The 21,155-nt window shown below is 40.1% G+C and overlaps 1 protein-coding gene across 5 annotated transcripts in view; it reads left to right on the forward strand.

The window, feature by feature from the left end:
• The first annotated feature begins 707 nt into the window (after positions 1-707).
• The window catches only part of FAM3C (FAM3 metabolism regulating signaling molecule C), a 28,808-nt gene continuing 8,360 nt past the window's right edge, over positions 708-21,155 (forward strand). Inside the window, exons 1-5 of one of the 5 annotated variants that reach the window (XM_040549911.1) lie at positions 708-858; positions 14,757-14,817; positions 17,383-17,487; positions 18,604-18,633; positions 18,822-18,945. In XM_040549911.1, the coding sequence (XP_040405845.1) occupies positions 14,805-14,817; positions 17,383-17,487; positions 18,604-18,633; positions 18,822-18,945 (272 nt within the window). In that variant the 5' untranslated portion in view covers positions 708-858; positions 14,757-14,804. Of the gene's footprint in view, positions 859-985; positions 1,353-1,426; positions 1,489-8,233; positions 8,342-14,756; positions 14,818-17,382; positions 17,488-18,603; positions 18,634-18,821; positions 18,946-21,155 lie in introns of those variants that run through there. The other 4 variants (XM_040549912.1, XM_040549932.1, XM_040549915.1 and 1 more) reach the window with 4 other exon arrangements.

A 21,155-nucleotide genomic window follows, 5' to 3' on the forward strand; every position in this document is an offset into this window, starting at 1 on the left:
GGATGAGTCCCTGGGCAACTTGACCTAGTGGGTGGCATCCCTGCCCATGGCAGGGGGGTGGAAGTAGATGATCTTTAAGGTCCTTTCCAACCCAAGGTGTTCTGTGATTCTGTGATTCTATGATTCCATCTCAGAAGATATGATTACTGTGTCTGCTTTGGGACAGAGAGCACTGGAAAACAACTGTCTAGGCTCTGTTCCCTGTTTTCTCCTAGCCTGTGTCACTGGGCTGATATTTTGGATGTGCCTAGCACATTTTCTTCACTTGGCCTTGTAAATTCATGACTGTGGGTGTACAAATGTAAGGGATTTTTTTTTTTTTGAATACAGAATTTCACTGACTTATCCAAAAAGTTGTAGTCAAGAAGAGTTGAGCATATGTGAAATGGTCCAAAATACGCCAGCTAGGATTTCTCTGTTCCAAATCTCATGGGGCACGTAACTCCAAAGCACACCCTAGGTTTGGCTGCTAGCAGCCAGGTCAGCGCCTCGGCCTCGCCATGCCAGCCCCGAGGGGACCCTTCTGGGCTGCCGCAGGAGCCTGCCCTGTGGGGACAGGCTGCAGGACTTGTGGGGACGGGCAGCCTCGCCCCCTTACGGGTACCACCTCGCCTCCCCGACCACCTGCCCCTCTCTCTTCCTGGGGCGCGGCTGTGGGGCGGCGCCATGCGGCCCCAGTCCGCCACCGGCAGGGGGCGGGCGCGACGCCTCGGCGCCTTCCTCTGCCTCAGCCTCTGCGGCGGCGTTGCTCGGCTTCCTGCTCCGTCGCCGGCGGGCGGGCCGGGGCAGCCTGCGCGGCGCGGCCGCTCAGCGGGACGGGGGGGGGCTGCGCGACGTGGCCGTGGCCGCCCAGCCCAGGTAGGAGCCCGCGTCCTCCGCGGGGCTGCGCGAGGCGTGGCGGCGGCGGCGGCGGTCCCGGTAGCTCGTCCGCTTCCCCCGTTGGTGCAACTTTCGCGGAGCCTCCCTGCCCCCTTCCCCCGTCCTCTCCGCGCCGCCTCCTCCGGGCGTCCCCTGCCGGCTCCGGGGCTCCGGGCTGCTTCCCTCCCCTCTCTCCTCCTTCCCTTCCTCCCCTCGCGGGACTGCCGGACTCGGGGCTTGTCGCCGCTGTGGCAGCACCGTGTGTGTCGGTGCGGGACGCGGTGACAGCGCTGGCGGTCGCCCTCAACCCCGTACCGGGGGCTCGGCGCCGGTACCGAGCCGTGGTGCCTGGGCTCGACGCTGCTGTGTCTCGGCGGGGCAGCCGGCTGGTTCCCCTTCAGGGCAGCCTCCCGTGGAAATAGCGCCGTGCGAAGGTGTTGCTTTTCAGTGGTCTCTTCTCCTTTCGAGTGTCGGGCCGTGGACTTTGTTGGCAGGTGAGCTGCAAGGCTCAGCTCTTGGTTAACGTGAACCGCAGCGTCACAGAAATCAGGCACGGGCTGACCAGATTGGCAGAGGGAACCAGTCGGAGTAGCCTGTATTCCTTTCGTTTCTGGCTTCTGACGTTTTAAAGTAGGAAAAGAATACAGTTACCTTATACATATTCGGTAGGTAAATGCTGTCATACCTTCGGTCATGTTTTTGTTGAGCCGCTGACAGGCTGAGTAACTCGCCTCGCTTCTTTTTCTTTCTATTTTCTCACATTCAAAAGGGGTTAAGTGATAGTGTAATAACTTCTGACTTCTGTAAAATACCCATATTTTAATATTACATATATTTATATAATGTATTATTTATACATATATTAATAAATGTAGAAAATAACATAAAGTATTATTTATAATATTTTGTGTGCCCTGTAACTCCATGCAGGCTTAGAACCCATGATGGTTCTTTGTGGGTGAACGTAGCTGACAGATCCTTTTCTTCTAACATTTTTTTTTTATCCTAATAGTAGAATAATTTAGGGAGAAAAAACGCTACAGGAACATCTGGTTAATGTCTGTGCACAGTTGTCTTTTTTAAAAGCCTGCAAAGGTGGACAAGGTACGAGTCAACCTCACTAGCACGCTCCCCCCTCCTGTACCAGCCAGAGAGCAGTTCTGTTCAGTAGGAAAGGATCTTCTTGATCTCTTGGCTTGCATGCTTGTCTCTGTGCAAAACAAGTTTTGTAACTTGCTTTAAGCCTGATATAGACTCTGAACAAGTTAATAGCTTAGTATTGTCGTGCAATAACATCTAATCACTTAAGGGTGGGGGAGGCACCTGGTTTGTTGCAGGCCATTCTGTTTCCAACAGCCCTGACCCTGTCACCCAGTAAGAGTGCAGAATACATAGTGAAATAGTGAAGTGGCCTCACAGTGCCCACAAATTACTGTCTTGCCTTTCTAGGTGCAGCCCAAGTGATTTAGAGTACGCAAGCTCTACATTTAAAATAATTTTCATAGTGCTTTAAGAAAAGAGTGACAATATCGAAAGTTTAAAATTTAATGAAACTCTGGCAAGCTAATATTTAAAAAGTGAGCTGTTACTACAGGATAATTCGTTTGTGGTTTTATTCAGAACATTAGCATAATATATAGAAGATGGATTTTTTTTTTTTTTTGTAAGAGCACAAAACGGGTTGGTACTATATAAGTTGCAAAAATACCAGTTTGCTTACAGGTTTTCTTGTAGCCTAAAATTAGGTGTCTGTAAGATGAATCCCTAGTGGACAAGGAGAACTTTCTCCTTAAAATTCAAGTTATTGAAGTAGAAGTTGTTATTCATATACTGTGTGAATTCTGCTTTTTAAATCTGCAGCCCCAGTGAAGGCAGCTCACGCATGACTGTAAGGACTGCAAGTCTTACTGCTTACATCAGCGATCAGTATATCTATAAGCTCTAATAGAAGTGATATGTATGTTCAGTTCTTTTTTTTTTTCCCATAGAAATCTGTTAAGGAAGTTTAGGATTTAAGGTATAATTATTGTAAACCTGCATGTTTTCTCTGCTAGTGGCCTGCTGTACAACCCTGTGACAATCATTTTGCTGTCAGCAGCACTGGAATTATTTTGGTTGTTTTATAGTTTAGAAGGATCTCTCAGGGAAGTATCATATTTATCTGAATCCAAGATTGTTCGTAAGTTCTCAGGTTTACTTCAGGAAAAATGTAATCAGTGATAATGTCAAGAATCTTACTGTCTTACTTTGTGAAATGGCTGGGCAGATCTAACAACCTGCTGCTGCTGTACTCTGCTCCCTGCCACTCCAAAAAGTTGTCTGCTGAACTGGTTGAAATATATTAGTTCTCTTTTACTAGGTTAGCTTTCTTCCTTAGGGAGCAAAATGACGTGACTGGGTCTGGAGAAATGGTGAGTGGGGCTGTAGCATCTTGACAGATGAGCCCAACTTGTCTCCTAAATTTTTGTGGTTTGTAGTACTGTCCAGACCTGAGGCTTACTGACATGGTAGTGGAGAGGAGGAAATAACTTCGAACTGTTCGTGGTGCTTGAAACCTCATTTCTTCAATACCAGAACTTTCAACTTGGATGGATGTTCAAACATTTACAACCAGTGCTTAGGTGCTCCTGGCTTCCAATTTCATCTCCTAAAAAGTTGTGTCTAACCGTGAATCCAAGCAGAGCCTCATCATGTTTTTCTTAATGGTATATGGATACTGGGAGGACTTAGAATTATTTTTTCTTGAAAGAAGTAAATCTTGTTTTGCATAACTTGTGTTTTTCATTCTGCCCTTTATTCATTTATTGTTTGTTGTGGCTTTTTTTTTTTTTTTTGCATCTCCCTGCGACTTGATGCTATCTACAGATTTAAAAAGCATACCCCTATTCAGTAGTCCAGGTTATTAATGCCAATATTGAATATTGATTTACCCAGGTTTCTTGAAATTCAGTCACACTTAAGTTTTCACAGTGAGCTATCAATAAGTACAATTTGGGGAATTTTACTCCTAATATATAGTACCATATTTCGGTCACACAAAACTAATTTGTATCTTCATTTGCGGACAGAGCTGCAACTTAGTTTTATCCAGCTGTTGTTGGAGTTCAGTGCCAAGAGGGTATGGAAGAGTGAAGCAGCTTTGGAGGACTACCAGGACAGAGGGAGCTGCTGGAGTACACTCTCCCTTGTGTTTAGTCCACAGAGCTGCTGAGTCAGTTTTAATGAGAGAAAGTTACAGAGTGTGTTTATATGTAGAAAAGCACAGTAGTTCTCATGAGAATGTCATGAGAGTCCAGCTAAAATCTTAATTAACATTAAAATAGGTGACATTTACAGTTTTCCTTTCTATTTGTAAGACTTACCCTCTTGTTGTGGCTGGTTGACTTCCTTCCCTTCTCCTACCATCTCAACAGGTTTTTTTTTTTTTTATTCAATGGGAGAGAAACTATCTGCTAGTAGCAAGGGCTTTTTTCTTAACCTGTTTGATATCATCAGATACCTGTCATCACTTCACGAACATTTAAGCTGGTGTAAGCTAGTACCACTGCCATTAGAAAGCTTCTGACCTGCTCCCAGACACTTATTTCTACTTTTAGATCAGTTCAATATTTTTGCAAGTACCAGGTGAGGTAGTTCAGAGAGCTGCTGTGGCTTTTGGGTTGTTTGTTGGTCGGCTGAACATCAGTGAAACCTGAATGCTTTTGAAACTGCTTTTGAGTCAGTTCAGGCAGAAGTTTATTACAGGAGATTTTGTAATAATTAGAGAACTTCTTTTATAATAGTATGTTCCGGAGAGGTGTTTAGAGAATTTCTCTTACAACACTGTGTTCCAGAGGGTTATTACAGCATAGAGGGATTGCATATCAACATCCCTGTGTAAGCTGTGTATAGGGTCTCAGTGGTAAGCACCGTTCTGTCCTCGAGGCATAGCCATCCTTAAACTAGTTAATGTTTATTTCACATTATCACCTATGGAGAAATTGACAACATGCAGTAATTCCTATCCAACATAACTTCGCCTTTTCCCATATTGCTCAAAGCTATGATGATGATCCTTAGATTTTAAAATCTCAAAGTGTAGATGATGACCTTGTTGCATCTGATTCTGTGGTGCGTGCCTGTTGATAACTAAATATTAAAATACACAGTGTATTTATCATATAAAAAGAGTACGGTTCCCTTAGATATTTTTTCATGAAATTAATTAATTTTGCAATCGTTTTGTGTGCTTTGTATTGGTAGCTAGAAGGTTGCACCCAGTCAGGATCTAGGTCATGGACCCTTGTTCTAGTCCCTTAGACTCTAATATTTCTTGCTGTCTCTTTGTATTTTGAACAGGAAGAAGTGAGTCAGTATGGAGCTATAAGGGACCTCACAACTAACTGACTTCCTCTCGTTTCTAAGCGTGTTCCACCTCATCTTTCACGGGTGGTGGTCTGTTCAGCACTAATACGGACCGGCAGCAAGGGCTCACGTGTACTGCAGGAGTACTGTGGCTCTAAGTGCACCATGCAGAGGGGTGGTGGCTGTTGGTCACTGACAGCAGTCAGACATCTCCCATATGAGATACGACTGTGTGGGGCCCTGTAGGCCTAGTGTGACCCCTCTGTGTGTTAGCCCTGCTGTGCTGCACCTTCTCCCCAGAGCCCACACGTGATGCTTTCTCTGCAGGGTGCTCCTGTCAGCCAGTGGCAAAGGGCCGAAGCCAGTGCAGCCTTGTGTGGCAGGTGAGAGGATGAGAAGGGCCTCTGCAGTGGAGCAGGGGTTTATTTATCCCGTAGAGGAAGAGGAGGGAGAGATACCGTCAGCACTTTGGGCCGTGGCAGTCACTGTGGGGTGCTTTCCTCAGACATGTCCCAGCTTTCTACTGAGCAAAGGTTAAAACTCTTCTCCAACATCCAGCCTCCTCAGATCATGCTGACCTTTCATTAAAGGAGCTTAAATGATTAGTAGTATCTTTTTTTTTTTTTTCTTGTGTCAGCAGCATTGTGGTAGTGTCCCTTGCTGCTGTCATTACCCTTGGTACTGTCTGCCTCGTGAAATATTTAGGAGCTCCCTGTATGGCTGTCTGCAGCGTCGATGTGCAGCTCCGTGGTGAGGTCGTTGTGGTATTCTGTGCAGTATATGAATCTCGCTCATAAGATGATGATATCATTCTGGCATCTTAAAGTTACTGTCTAGAATTGGTTGTGCTTGGGAGAATAATAATGTGGAGGAACAGACAGTCATTCTGCAGTAAATTTGGACCTATAGAGGAAGTATTTGTAATGTTCCTTTTCTGTTCTGCTTTCTTCGTAGCTCTGTTCAAAACAGGCCCCAGTGCGAAGTGACGTGCTGTAACCATAGCCTCAGATGCATTTCTGTGGCAGTCTTGTGTGGTTATATCAACTCGTAGTATTCATTTGTATGAGAATTTTTTTTCAGACCCATAACCTTTCTGTATGGAGGTTCTGTTGAGAGTCCCCCTACATGGCAGGGTGTTCTGTAGTAGTGATGCATTATTCTGACAGAAGACTTGATACATTTTTTTTTTTAATTGAAAGGAAGATGTGGAAGCCATACATTTGAAACATCTACTGTGTTTATGGCAACACGTTGTCTCCAGTGAGACCTGGTGATCTGATAGAAACTTTGCAACGCTTTATTTACTCGTTGCAGTTGTGGAAAGATTGTACCGATTTTGTTGTCTTATGAAATCAAGGTGGTAATTTGTTTCCTAAAAAAAGACAAAGCCAACAAAAACAACAAATCAGTGGTTTTGGACTTTTGAAATGGTAATTGCAGCAGTTTTTCAGTTACAAAATAGTGTGTTTGTCATTTGAGAGAAGAAAATGTTAAAACTCACCTTCTCTCTTTTAACTCCACTCTGAGATTTACGCACTTCTCTGTGATGAAGTTTGAAAGGGAGTGAGTGAATGAGGCTCATCAATTTGTCCTTGACAACTTTATCTGAATTTCTCTATGTAATTTTATCCAATCCTTCAAAATACGAGGGCTAAGATTCTCTTTAATGGGTACATCAGCAGCTCAGGGACAGTTGACTTTCTTGTGTTTAAATAGTATGGCTTTTAGGGACCATAACTAAAACCCCATTAAATATTTATATATGGACCAGTAAATTTTGTGTAATATTTGGAAAGAGACTTCAAAGCACAGATCGAGAATAGTCAGTTCTTAGTGCTCTGGAAACAGATTGTTTTATGAGGTTCTTTTTCTTTTAATTTCAAGAGGAACGTGGGTTGAATTTCATACTTAGTGGGAAGAGTGCCGTAGTACTTTTATCTTAGGCTTGCGAGGGTTCAGGAGATTTTTTTCTGTTTGAGACTTGAAGTTTGTGTGTTGCCTAAGGTAGGTGGAAGTACTGCATTGATGCCACTAGCAGAAGAAGCTTGCATGGTCAGTAATTTGGCACCTCCTTTAGGAAGTGTTTGTTTTGCACATCAGGTATCAAAACACTCCTGCAGAATCATGTTTCCTCTCATGTGTATTTCCTTTCTTAGAAGCGAAACCACACACAAGTATTTGCAACATAGGTAAGTCTGCTACTTTTGCATGTCCTGTTTTTAATTTTGGAGTAAGTTCTGGCTTCATTTGCTAAACTTGTCTGGGTTTCATTTGCAGTTGGCAGAAGTAAAGTAAAATCTTGTTTTAACCAAACATTTTGGGTCTAATTCAGTGTTGTCAGGATACCAAGTTGAATCTTATGTGTATATGGAAGAATACAATTAAGATGGTGTCTTTTTTTTGTAGGAGAAGTTAATATTTTTGTACATAACTGCACTTTGTGGTAGTTTTTGTCTCTAAGGAGAAAAAAAAATATATATCCACAAGTCCATAAGGTGTTCTGCATAGACAAACCTTTTGCCAGTGTAGAGTTCTGCCATAACCATGAAGAATTCCTATGAATGTAGGAGTGACTGTAGGGAAAAAAAAGAAACCTCAGAACAGAGATTGTGTTATCAGAAGACACAAATGGTGCATGATTATACAGTAAAATTGAAACTCAGTAGTTACTTATTGAAGATATAATGCTTTTCAATGTCTGCCACTCAGTGCTCTAAGTTCAGTTTCAAATTCATTTGATTTTGTAAAGGTGGCAGAAAAGCTGTTCTTATTCTAGCAGAAGGATAAGCAATCATCTTGGTAAGGAAATGCATCTTGTACTTAAATACAACTTACCATACTAGAAGCTTGGATTTCTACTCCAATTTAGACTTGGAATGATTTCTACAGTCTCAGCTGTTTGGTCCATAGCATATAATTCAGATTGGCTCAACCACTGGTTTAAAACCAGAGCTCAGATAAGAATAGCTAACGCTATCCCTGAAATATCTGATTAACTGTGTAATTCACTGTGTAATTTTCGGTAGAAAACCACCACTGTTCTGAACTGCTTGAAGACAGCAGACTGAAATACCTATTAACAGAGGCTGGATTAAACGAAATGTTGTTTCACTGGTTGAATTTTACCAGGTATGAAAAGGTAAAATTGCTTTCTTTTATTTTTTCTGACAAAAAAGACATGCCTCTGCTGAGCGCTGAGGAAGGCGGTGTGCTGCAAAAAGCAAACACTATCCTAATCTAGTTGTGGCTCAGAAACAAAAACTGCTCAAGCCTTTTTTTTTTTTCTTTAGTACTAATCAATTTTGAAAGCTTATCTAATTGTCGTTCAGTGTACTTGGTAACACTATAGATAGCACTGAGATATGCTTGGTAATGCTCTGAGTATTGACAGATGTAGTAGATAAAAAGAGGGATAACGTTATTTGACCATTTTCAAAAATTTACAGTCTTCTAAGTACTGTTTAGGGGAGAAAAAATCCATCTGAATTTAATTCAGAGCATCTCAAGCTGATACGCATTTAGTATTACTTAAATCTGTGTGCAGATTTGCGTATAATCGGATAGAAATATGGGGGCGATAGTGAAGGGGACATTAACTCACGCCTTGTGGACTACATCGGTTACGAAAGCCTCTCTCTCTCAGTTCTCTGGAGTTTTGTGATGATTCACAATCGTCTTTTCCTTTCTTGTTTATCCGTGTAGTTAGGACTTCTTTTTAATCATTTTGTCTACAATTAGGCAGACAGCAGTCAGTGGATATTAAGAACACAGTCCATCCTAGCACTATTAAAACAGTTTTTAAATTCTACCTTGGCGGTAAGAGACAAGGGTGCCTGTTCAGTATTCCTCTCTTCGCTGTCATGCTTCCCTGCAAAGCAAACCTGATTCTTTTAGCCCTTTATTTGTTTTATTTAGGTCATGTAACTGTTATCTAGACTCTTCCATTTGGGGATTATGCTTTAAGATAAATTTAGAAAAAAATACATACGGGGTCTCAACAAAAAGTCTAGATGGCGTGTAGGCACGGCACAATAATTGCTTTTTGTTTAGCACACAGCAGTCCTGCTGGTGCAGTTCGCAACGAGCAGTTCTGTTTTTGCAGCAGTCCCGCATCATTGACCCTAATATTAGTTGCCTAATTGACCCTAATATTAGTTCCCTCAGATCCTTTTCTTTACTGCTGCCCGTTTAGTTGCACTCGATATCCTTTTTGAAGTGTATTGCTTTCTGCTTTGTTAAATACCATTGTTGATTTATTTGGACCTTTTTCTAATCAACTATGCTCAGAATTCAAAATTATCGTGACCTTCTAAATTCTTGCTTCTCATCTGTGTTCTCATGTGTCTTTCATAAATATCTACACACTTTATCAAATTGCTAATGGAAATGGGAATGAAGTAGACTGATTTGTTTCGTATTATTCATAAAAAAGCATTTATTGCAATCCTTTTTAAAACAAACAAACAAAAACAAGATTTAAAAACAGCAGTAGACTGCAAGTGGCCAAAGCTTTAAAACACAGTAAGTAGGGCAGAGGTTGTGCCCAAATGTGCCCTGAGTCATGTGCTCCACAGCACTTGTCTCTGGGCAAGAGCATTGAGCAAGGCTGATAAAGAATTGACCAGACTGAAATGAATTCATCTCAGTACAGAAATCTGGACTTCATTCAATGTTGTGTCAGTGTGCCTCTATGTGTTTGTTCATATTTTAATGACTACTGTACTCAACGCTATTTCCTCTTACAGCCTGATTCTTGGAAGAAAACAGCTTGCTTGATATGATTATCATATCTAATACATGAACACAGAAAGAACCCAATTTGCATGTTGGAAACTGTATATCGCTAATAAAGCACGATGACGATTTGTTTGGCAGGAATATAAGCTGATCGTTTTCCTAAATGAAGTTATATTATAACCTCGACGTGTGAAGTATCTGGCAGACTTTCCTCGAGAGGCATGTTACTTCTAAGCAGTTGTCTGCTGCTCTACTGATTGAAGCTAGCGTTATTATATAAAAGCATATATGCAGTAGCTGTGTCGATACATATTCTGAGTTCATTGGGTTTGCATTGCGTCTGTCATCCCCACATAAGTTAATCAAGCAGTGGAGCAGCAAACCAGAAATCCACTGAAGGCTGAAACCGAGTGAGTGGTAAAATAAAATGAAGTCGGGGAAGACGCTTTTCTCTCTTCCTTTTTTCTGTAAGCTGCTGTTTTGTGTTTGTTTCTTATGTTAAGCTTTGTCTAGCGTTTTTTGCTGCTGTAGAGTGTGCTGCTCAGAAAGGCTTTGGCACTGGAAATCACAACATCTGGAAATTGCCCCTGCCGTGGGTCAAAGCGCAATCCACAAAGATGGGTGGAGGAGAAAAAAGCAACCAGTAACCTCAGCTCCCAACTGTCTTTCCGCATACCCACTCCCTAGTACTTTGCAGCCAGAATAAATAGCTCTTTTCTGCATGGATGGACATGCAGCTCCATGCAGCGAGCTGGTCAACGAAATGCCGGCATTCAGAAAAGATTTATAGCCTGTAACTTCTTGGCTTCTCCAGTTCAGTGAGCTGTCTATCTTCTTCTTCCTATTCTAGAGGGGTTGAGTTAGCCGTGCGCTGCTCTGTGCTGAAGGAAGAGGTTTCTAAACTCACAAATACGGCAGAACCAACTTCCTGCCCAGTTGCTGTTTCTCTGCTACTTTTTTCAGTGAGCACATCGTACTCTGCTAGTTCAGGGAGAAATTTTGCATCAGTTTAACAAAGCATTCCCCTCTTATGTTTTGTACCATTCAATATTTCACCTTTACATGCTGGATTTTTATCCTCATAGCCATGCTGACTCCCTGGTTTTGGCTGAAATTTAATGTCATCTAGACCTTACAAGAGGAAAGTCTTCAACAGATGTGGTTGTTGTGAAGAGATGACACATCTGCACCCTTAGTGCTGAGTGGGATCATAGAAGGACAGCGTGTTCCTCTGGCCTCATTACAAGCTGCACAGGATTCCTTTTGATAAAGTAGGAATATTAGAAATTTAGTGGAATATGGGAAAATGGCAGTGGTGCTCATCTTGTGTGTCAAGTACAGAGATGTGACTGTGCCGTTTATAACTAGAATTTATTCTTAAAGAACATCTGGATGGAAGATTTAAGCATGCAGTTCTTACTCCTCCTTCCAATATACCATCCTGGGAAATAATAACTTCCTTTCTCATGAAGCAGAGAAAAATCACCATCTGAAAGCGCTGGTTTTACATTCTTCTATGGATGGCTTTTTATTTCAGGAACCTCGGTACTGCATGTAAGGGATTTGTTGGTGTCTTTCCACCATCCCAGTTTTGTACCTTGCCTGATGGACTGCTAGTTTCTGCACTGAGGAAACAATCTGAAGAAAAACAAATTCCATGTTTCACAGTCAGGCACATCCCCAAACCCCCGTTTTTGTGACTTAGAGCTGTCGATCCCTTCTGTTGCCTGTTTCACGGTGCTCCCCTGGCTCTCATGTCTGTAAAGAGATCTGCTTTACTCATCCGCCTGTGCATCCTCATGTAGGCTGCACCTCCTGGGTGCTAAACGTGGTAAATAAGGGCCTTGTTAGCTGCCCAACAGAAATAAATCCTGTTACCATAATAACGAAGTGGTTACTTACATTATCAGACATTTGTAAGGCCCGAAGATATTTGGGTTGTAATTCTGCTGTCCCTGCTTGATTGGGATGTTATGTCAAAGAGGACAAAAATAGTGGTGTTTTTCATTTGTTTTGTTGGTGGTGGATTTTTTTGCTAATTTCTAAAGCATTTGTAAGAATGTTGTTGCTGCTGGTTTTGTGAATCTGAGTCTGAGCTACTTCATTTTTAGTCTTTTTTCTTTTTTTTTTTTTTATTTTAAAGTAAATTAAGCACTGTGAGAAATTCTTAAATTGTTTTTTTTATCATTTCTGAATTCCAATTATGAGGTCTAATACCAAAGACGTGAAGTGATGGTCTATGGGCATTCATAAATGGCTAATAGACTGTTCTTTAATTAAAAAACATGTGGTAAGATAATATTGTATTGGAAAAGGTCATTTTGTTCATAAGTTAATTTCTCTTGCACTTGGAAAATGCTGTGCAACGTATGTCTGTACTGTAGTGTCCCTGTATTTATTCTGTAGATCAAACCCCATCACTTTTTGGAATAATATATTCTGTACTGTCATTTAGGAAAAAGAGTATCTATGTAACTTAAATTCCTTTCAAGTTACGGCATAATCTATGAAAAATGAAAAGAGGAAACTATATTTTCAGTGCTGACTTAAAGCAGTATTGTGGTTATTCAAACTACAGACAGTGTTTACTTTAATGTTGATAAATTTTCTGGGAGGGGGAGGGTGTGCGAGAAGAGAGCTTAGAATAATTCTGTAGGTGAACTTTTAAATAAGTTTCTCGTATCAGTTGGGCCCTGATTGTAATCATTTGTTTAGTTGTTTGAAGGTGTTTCTCTAACAACAGTGTAACATCACTGCAGAAAATGGAAGCAAGATGTATGTTGTGGATTGTGCTTGTGCAGGCCTGTAGAAGTAAAGCATTGTATATCATATGTAAAATGCCCTGCCATGCTTCTTTATACCTTTTTATACGATAAGTCTTCCACTGAAAGAAGATACAGTGGCTGTAGAATATAGAATATATGTGGACATAAATAAAATGGATATACTGTGTCCATAATATGCTATGAAATTTCCCTTGTAGTATAACCTTAGTATTCAGATACTTGTCTGCTCTTCAGTTTTTACACTGATATTTATTTTTCAAATTCTCATGGAGTAGAAATATTTCTATACTTGTATTTGATCTCTCATGTTTTTTCTCTGCTGAGCTGTTTTTTTTTTATTATTTTTTAAGTAGTACATCGTAATGATGGTGTTTTTGGCAAAGAGGAGCTGGACACCAATGATTGAACTTACAGATTCTGATTTAAGTGAAAGCAAAAAGTGTTTATATAATATCAGGTTTTCCTCCCTGGCCTACACTCTGAGAACTACGTTTGGTTTTGGTGATCTTGACTTGTGTTTCCTGACTTCTGGTCTTAGTGTTTCAAATAATTTCTAAAGATAGTATTTTTGATGGTATTCAGAATGACGATATAGGAGCGCAGAGCATTAGGGCTGCTGCAGGTTTTGTGATAGGTGGGTGTGGGACAGCTACTTCAAATAAAATGATGATTTCTTACATGTTTTCAAGTTCAGCCTTAGTGTGGGTGATCCAACATCATCACTGAATGGCAATAGTTATTTACTGCAGTAAGTGCAATCACTTATGCAGTAAAATGCAAATTTAGAAGCAGATTTTCTTTACTATTATAGAATGTTCCTTGTCCGAATGCCTCATGTATTTCTGAAAGTAACCAAGAGCTCTCCTTGCTTATGATCATAATAACAGAGGAGATGGAGTACACTACTCGAACTGTTCTGCTTCCAACCAAAATCTTACTTTGGTTCATTAAAAAATAGATGTTTACGTGCTTAAACTATCTAAATGTTGTAAAAGGAAGCGCAGTGTTTCTAATGGACCTGTGGTAGGTTACCATGACAGACCACAAGACCATATGGTGTTTGCCATACCTGCTTTGCTTGGATACCACGTCAGTGGGGGGGATGCCCAGTGCTCAGCTGCTTTGCTTTGCGCTTCTCGAGTCAGGAGTAAGGGGAGACTTGGCAGAAGGTGTCCTGACTCAGTGCGGTTTGGGCCTGGTGTGGCCAAGGACAGTGTCATCGTACAGAGACAGCAGCAGCGGCCTTCTAGGCAGAGCCCAAGGGATGCTGAGGAGGAGGAGGTGGTGGTGGTAGCCTTTGAGGAAGGCCCGTGTAGGTTGTGGCACCTTTGACTTCATGCAGTGTCAAGCTCTTCTAACAAGAAACTTTTGAGTGTTCACGTGGCTTTTGCTCCTAGGCAATGATTTTTAGTTTACCCTGAAATAGTCAATTCTAGCGTTGTTGCTTCTGCTACCGTTGGCCATAACGTGAATCTCCTGGATGCTGCTATGAGTGACAGATGTGTTACTGCATTTCTGTAATACAAGGATCTCGCAGTTCCATTGAATGCCTTATCCCAAAGAACAAAGTGCTTACGTCTTTTCTCTCCAAGGCATGGTTTATTATGTTAGGTTACCAAATAGCAACTTAACATCCAAAAGTCAATAGGATTTTGGAGCAATGCAGATAAATTGCTGGCTTTTAACACATAGCTTTAAGAAATCAAAGACTGCTTAGATACAGCTCTGTTAAATACTTATGCCATAGATTAAAGGGTTGAAAGTGAATGGAATTTGTAGTAGATTTGATGAAATGAAAGTAATGGTTTTTAAGATGTCTTGTTTCATGGAGTAACAAATGAAAGTGATACATCAGAGATCCATCATGAATCTTCTTTCCTTTACTGTTAGTGTGAAGAGTTAACTATTTTGTACAGTCATCACTACTGGCTAGAAAATCCACGGTGTTTTTACAGTTAACTCATCACAGAAGTGTTAATTTGACTAATTACAATGCCTTTTTTCTTTTTCTTTCCTTTTTTCCCCCCATAGGTGGCTTTTTTTAATGCAGTAGTGTTGTTTCCTGGCTGAAGATTAAAGATGAGAATAGCAGGTAAGCATGCACACTGAAATTGGGCTTTTGTCATTTGTGAAACAATCTGTAGACAGCATTAACAAGTTGTGACGATAATATAAGGTTTTAAAGTAAACATTACTGGCAGAACAAGCATTGCTATTCTATTTAACTGGAACCTGCTTTGGAATTTGGGATAGTCTCAGAGCAAACAGCTGGTTACGACACTTCCTTCAGCTGATCTGCAGTGACAGTTTAAGATATCAGGACTTTATCTACTTTGGCTGCTAACTGTAAGATGATGAAGGAACAAGGAAATGGTCAATTGATGGCTTAAGCAATTTCTTCTCGGCCCCACACTGCAACCAAAAGTTCCATGCGCTTCTATAATGTAGTGTCTTCCTGAATGGTGATGGGGAGGTTGAAAGCTATAAAAAGCCTTTAGTAGAGGTATGTTACTTCAGTACAGTGTTTGAGAAACTGATTTGACTTGACAGAAGGTACAGCGGTTATTAAAAAATAATACTATAAGAAAATATTGTTTTAGACACTTTCTTGCAGTTGAATAGCCTGCTACATTTGTGTGGCAACTGAGCAGGTTTGGCGTTCTGATGCACTGCACTTTAATCAAAAGCGGTAGTGGTAGTTGTGTTGCAGAAGGATCAGCTTTTGGCTTTCCTAGGAGACAGTGACATCCTCTTTTCCAAGAGGGTTGCACGTTAACGTTATTGATGAATTAAACTACTCCTGATTTTTAAGGTTGTTGTTAGTCGATGTACTTACGGAATATCAGTAAGTATAACAGTGAGCAACCTGTTAAAGCAAAGCTGATAAAGAACTGGGAGAATGCTGTGATTTTTAGAAGATTGCCAAATCACCTGGAAGATGGCTGACTTTCCCCAACCTCTTTTTGTCTAACTACTTTTGTCACTAAAACCTACAGACAAAAAGTTGTGATGGTTCATATAGAATGTTTAACCTGTAGCAAACAGGCTTGTTTTGGTTCAAATACTACACAAATATTCAAGGAGATTTCTTGCCTCCCACTTAGAGGGAGCACTTAAAATTCAGTTGAAAGGGTCAGAATATAGGTGGAGAGGAGGGTTAGTGCTCATACTGAGTACTTGTTCATCTCGCCTACTACCTGCTGAAACAACATGCTTTTCAAGTACCACTTGCTATGTGACTCAGTCCAAAATCTGGTACCATCTTGTCTTTTCGAGCAAATGTTGCTTTGAAGCCCTTTCTTTTCCACTTCTTAATTTATGTTCAGATCATCTGTTTCCCTTCAAATGCATTTATCTTTGGAGCTCCAGTGTAATGTTTTTAAATTAAGTTTGTATGTGTGTTTTTCTACATAGTAGTATGTATACAGTCACACATGTGAAACAGGAGAGGAAGTCCAAACTGCGAGCAAACAAAGTCTTTTTCTTCTATCTTTTCTAGCCTTTGGAAGGATCGATTAACATCTTTCATCCTTTTGAAGGCTGAGTAATCTATCTATTTTAAGCTTTTCTGAACAGCCTAATCTAAGATTGCAGGAGTGCATTTTTTTTTCTGAACAGTTTATTTGGATGGCCATCTGAGAAACAAGTGTGCTGTAGTGTTGCTTCTTTCAAACAGTTTGGCATACCGAGGTGAGACAGGAAGGTGAGATTGAGCAGACGCTTCCTCACCTAACTTCTCTGACAGTCATTAATTTACAAGAATATAAAAACAGGTTTTTTTTTAAATATATTGAAAATGATGTTAGAAAATGGCAGAGTTCCATTTCAGATTTAAATTGCTCTGGTTGTGTGCTTCCAGCTCTTTTTCTTGGAGGTGGCTTGACTGCTCAGCACTGGCGTAAGTTAAGCTTGTTAAAATTTCAAGCCATCTGAGACCATAACATATTAAAAGGGGCAGGGGTGAGGAACTGCTTTTTGTTACTTTTTAAATTAGATCTTCAAAGTTTTGTAACTCTTGTCGAAGGCCTGTAATTTATTTATTTTTTTTATTATTTTTATGTAATGCTCAGACCTGACTGACCAAAGGAGACAAGCTACGTTATATCAGCAGATCCCTAATCACTCAGTCTGGTTTATCTGTTAAAACTGAGGTATCTCAGTCTGAGGGGGAAAAAAAGAAAGGGAGTATTCACAAACAGTGAGAAACAGATACAGAGGACTAAGAACAGGGAAGTGGGATGGAGAGGGCAGGACTTTCCACTTGGACAGCAGCCACTAAAATCAGCTAAGTTCATTTTGTTAAGCTGGGTTTCCACAGAAAAGTATGTGGTTTCTCCTGGCTGCTGAGGTGTGTTGGTAAACTGTGATGTCAGAGAAGCATGAAGCTTGGAGAAAGAACAAGGTGAGTTTTCATGGCTGAGAGCATGGTACATCTGGTGTAGCAACCTGGTGAAGTGGCTCAGTTGCATCTTACATCGCGATGTTGTTTTTTGTGCAGATTACTGTTCGGTGAGTCCACAGTTCCTCGTTGTGTTTCTGAGTTCCTCTTGATGTCACGCTATACAAATTTTTCGTGTAGTTGATTTTGACAAACTTAATTTTATCGCTTACAGATTAATTTTTTTAAAACTGTTTTTTTTCCTCCACTTCTGAATAGGTGCTGCAAAGTTGGTGGTAGTTGTAGCAATATTTTTATTGACATTTTATGTCATATCTCAAGTGTTTGAAATAAAAATGGAAGCAAACTTAGGACACATATTTGGTAAGTGATAAGTCACTGTTTTCTGCAAACATCTGTTAATATTTATTTGAGCCGTAATCAAGAATAGCATATTCTTTTACTGTAAGCTTGACTTAAACTCTTATCAATTTTGTGTGTTTTAATACTGTTGTCCGTATGAAATATTTAACCTACTTCATTAATCAGTTTGATTCTCTCACCTTCCAAGTATGCATTCGTTTTTACCCTTTTTTTTTTCTTGCTGGTAATTACAGTCATAGTCCGGGTTTGTAAACTCTGTGACTTGAATGATGTCTCTGGAATTCTACACTCTGCCTTTCTGTTGCTTAAGCACTTTAAAATTCTGTGCTTTGGGTGGGATTTTTTTGTTTACATAGTTACACTGCCATGTGCAATAATCAAAAGATTTCAGATGTGCTGAGTTCTGTGCAGAAAATAGTTACCAGCTTAGATGATGTAAAATTCAAGGTATATGTTTTGAACCAACTTTATCTTGAAAGGGACTTTTAATTTTGCGCACACGGATAGGGTTCATGTTGTTTAACTCAGCTTACTGCAGTGTGGGCATACATCTGAACCAGTCACCAGTGGCATCATTAATAATTATTGAAGAGAGGTGTCATTACATATTACAGATGAACTGTAGATATGTGTGATGTCATTTGTCCTTCCCCATCCTGAGAAAGGGAGTCATGAACGATAGGGTTCAAATACACCTAACCTGCAGAATTCCGGGGTTGAATGAGAGGAATCACATCCTTGTGAAGGTTCTGATTTGTAGCACTTATTTTTGACTGGCTCAAATTCTGTCGTAAGACAGGAATTAATTTCACTTCAGCACCCACACCTCCACAGATCCCTGGTTGTTTTGAGTTTTTATCTCCATGTTTTTTTATTTTAATCAGCGATCCATAAATTAAGATAGTTCTTCTAAACATGTTCCCTGACTATTTTCATTTTTCTGCCATGTAAAGATTAATGTTTTTTACATTGTAGCCTAGTGTTCATATGTATTTGATACTTCATTTCAACCAATCTATTTTTATAGAAGCATTGAAAGGTTTTAAATTGATAGGATATTTTATAGCAGAAGACATTTTAATAGTAACATCTTGTAAAAACTCTTTTGCTTTTCAGCTAGATCAGCATTGGATGCAGCTGCACGCTGTGAGTATTCATATGCATGTGTTACTGCTGTGACTGGCTTTCACTAATAGTAGAAAGAACGTTGAACTTTCATAGTTTGGAAAGTCTTAATTACACTTTAAATGCAATCAGAAAGTAATTTTCCTCTTTCCCTGATTTTCCTAAATTCCTGGTTTTCTCTAAAATCCTGTTTTATTTCCTTTTGAAAGCCACAAAACCTCCAAGATACAAATGTGGGATCTCTAAAGCTTGTCCTGAAAAGCATTTTGCGTTCAAAATGGCAAGTGGAGCAGCAAATGTAGTTGGACCTAAAATTTGCGTAGAAGATAACGTGTAAGTACTTTTACCTGTTGTCTTAAAATACCTCTTTCAACTGTTGCCTTGGATTGCTTTGTGCACAGAATCATTGATTTAAATGATTCTTTGTAGATTTTGTTTTGCCTACAGTATGACCACATGAAAAAACTATACTTCATTATAACTTAATCTCTGATGAAACGCATTTAATACTCTGCAGTAAATGCTGAGATGTATGCAATTTTAATGCATGCAAGATAGCTAACAGTTTATTTTAGGTTTAGAGGCTTTTGGAGTAGTGAGACTTCATGCAGTCAGATACAGTTTTTCCTCCAAGTAACTTATTCTTGTGTCTGTAATTGTAATTCAGTGCACAACTGTCTTTTGAAGTAATTACTTTTGATACTTCTAATTGAATGTAATCAGCTAAAACTGCTGTGGATTGTCTTTTGCCAGTCATTTTTTTTTAAGTATCTGTTTACATTGTACCAGTGACAGAACATGTTTTCAACTTTTCTTTACCACATTTCTTCAAAAGGAAAAAATATTTTAATGATTGGTAGTTAGTTGACATCAGCACAATTAAGTAAATAAACTGCAAAATTGAACTGTGAAATGAATCATAAAATCATTTACGATCTTGAAGGTCTTTTTCAACCTCAAATCCAACCATCAACGTGAACAACCAAGCCCATCATTAAACCATGTACCATAGTACCATGTTCATATTTCTCTTAAGTACCTCCAGGGATGGGAAGCCTAGAACTTCTCTGGACATCCCATTCTAATGCTTGACAACCCTTTCCCTGAAGAAATTCTTTCTAATGTCTAATCTAAACCTCCTCTCTTGGAACTTGTGACTGTTTCCTTGTGTCCTATTGCTTGTCATTTGAAAAAAAGACTGACATCCTCCTCACTGCAGCCTCTTTTCAAGTAGTTGCAGGGAGTGATGAGGTCTCCCCTTGGCCTCCTCTTCTCCAGACTAAAGAACCTCAATTCCCTCAGCCCACTCCTCATAAGTCTTTGGTTTCTACTCCCTTCACCAGCTTGATTGTTCTCCTCTGCACACACTTAAACAACTCAATATCCTTCTCGTAGTGAGTGGCCCAACGCAGAACACAGTACTCAAGATACGATCTCACCAGAGCCAAGTACAAAGGGACAGTTACTTCCCTGGTCCTGCTGGCATTTCTGATGCAGGCCAGGATGCTGTTGGCCTTCTTGACCACCTGGGCACGCTGCTGGCCCATGTTCAGCTGGCTGTCGAGCAGCACCCCCAGGTCCTACTCTGCCAGGCAACTTTCCAGCCACTCTTTCCCAAGCCTGTACCACTGCATGGGCTTGTTATGCCCCAGGTGCAGGACCTGGCACTTAGCCTTGTTGAAGAAAGGAACTGTTTGAAAAATTATTCAAGTCCTGTATTTCTAATAACAGTATTTTTAACACAATATTGTTAACAATATCATGTCTAGAGTATTTAACTGAATAACTTTCAGTAATCCTCATAACTAGAATGTTAATGTTTATTTTTAGGCTGTTTCTTTGCTCTTAGGTTGCTACTGCTCATTGTCGCCCACAGCATGCCATTTTTGTATGATATAATCTATCCACTCAATTTTGAATGTCATGTGGCAGAAAAGACATGCTGTTAGCATAGTCAGAAGTAATAGATACATTTTTTTAAGAATCAGCCTTTGCCTTCCATCTACATTTAAACTACCCCAGTTTAGCTGTTTCTCAGCCCATGCTATGTAAGTACAGCGTGGTACAGATAGCACATGCAGCAGTCAGCACTAATTCTAGAGCAAATGGCAACATTTCTGTGAACAGCAAAACTCATAAATAGGATAAATGATCAGCTAGTGTTTAGGTCTGTAAAATCTGTAAGTACTGGATTATATTTTCCATCACTTTATTCTCTAATAAAAATAAAACTTAAAAAATATTTTTATGTGATCTAAAAAACTATTGCTAGCTGCTCGGTTCTCTTCATTCATAGCATTCGTTCCCTTTACAGCCTTGGAAAATCTTATCCAGTCTCCCTGCAGAGAGATTTTTTATTCATGTTCCAAAATTTGCCAGCATCTCAGCCTGGTTGCTAGGAAGCTTAATATCTGCAAAGATTTAGGGTGATTCACTGATGAAAAGTTATGAAACTCAAGTAGTATTTTAACATCAGGACTGTAGGCTTTTTAAGTGTCTTGCTTACTGGTTAACTAAGGAGAGATTGTTGTTCATGTCCCCCC

This window comes from Cygnus olor, chromosome 1 (assembly GCF_009769625.2).
Source record: "Cygnus olor isolate bCygOlo1 chromosome 1, bCygOlo1.pri.v2, whole genome shotgun sequence".
Lineage (NCBI taxonomy): Eukaryota > Metazoa > Chordata > Aves > Anseriformes > Anatidae > Cygnus > Cygnus olor.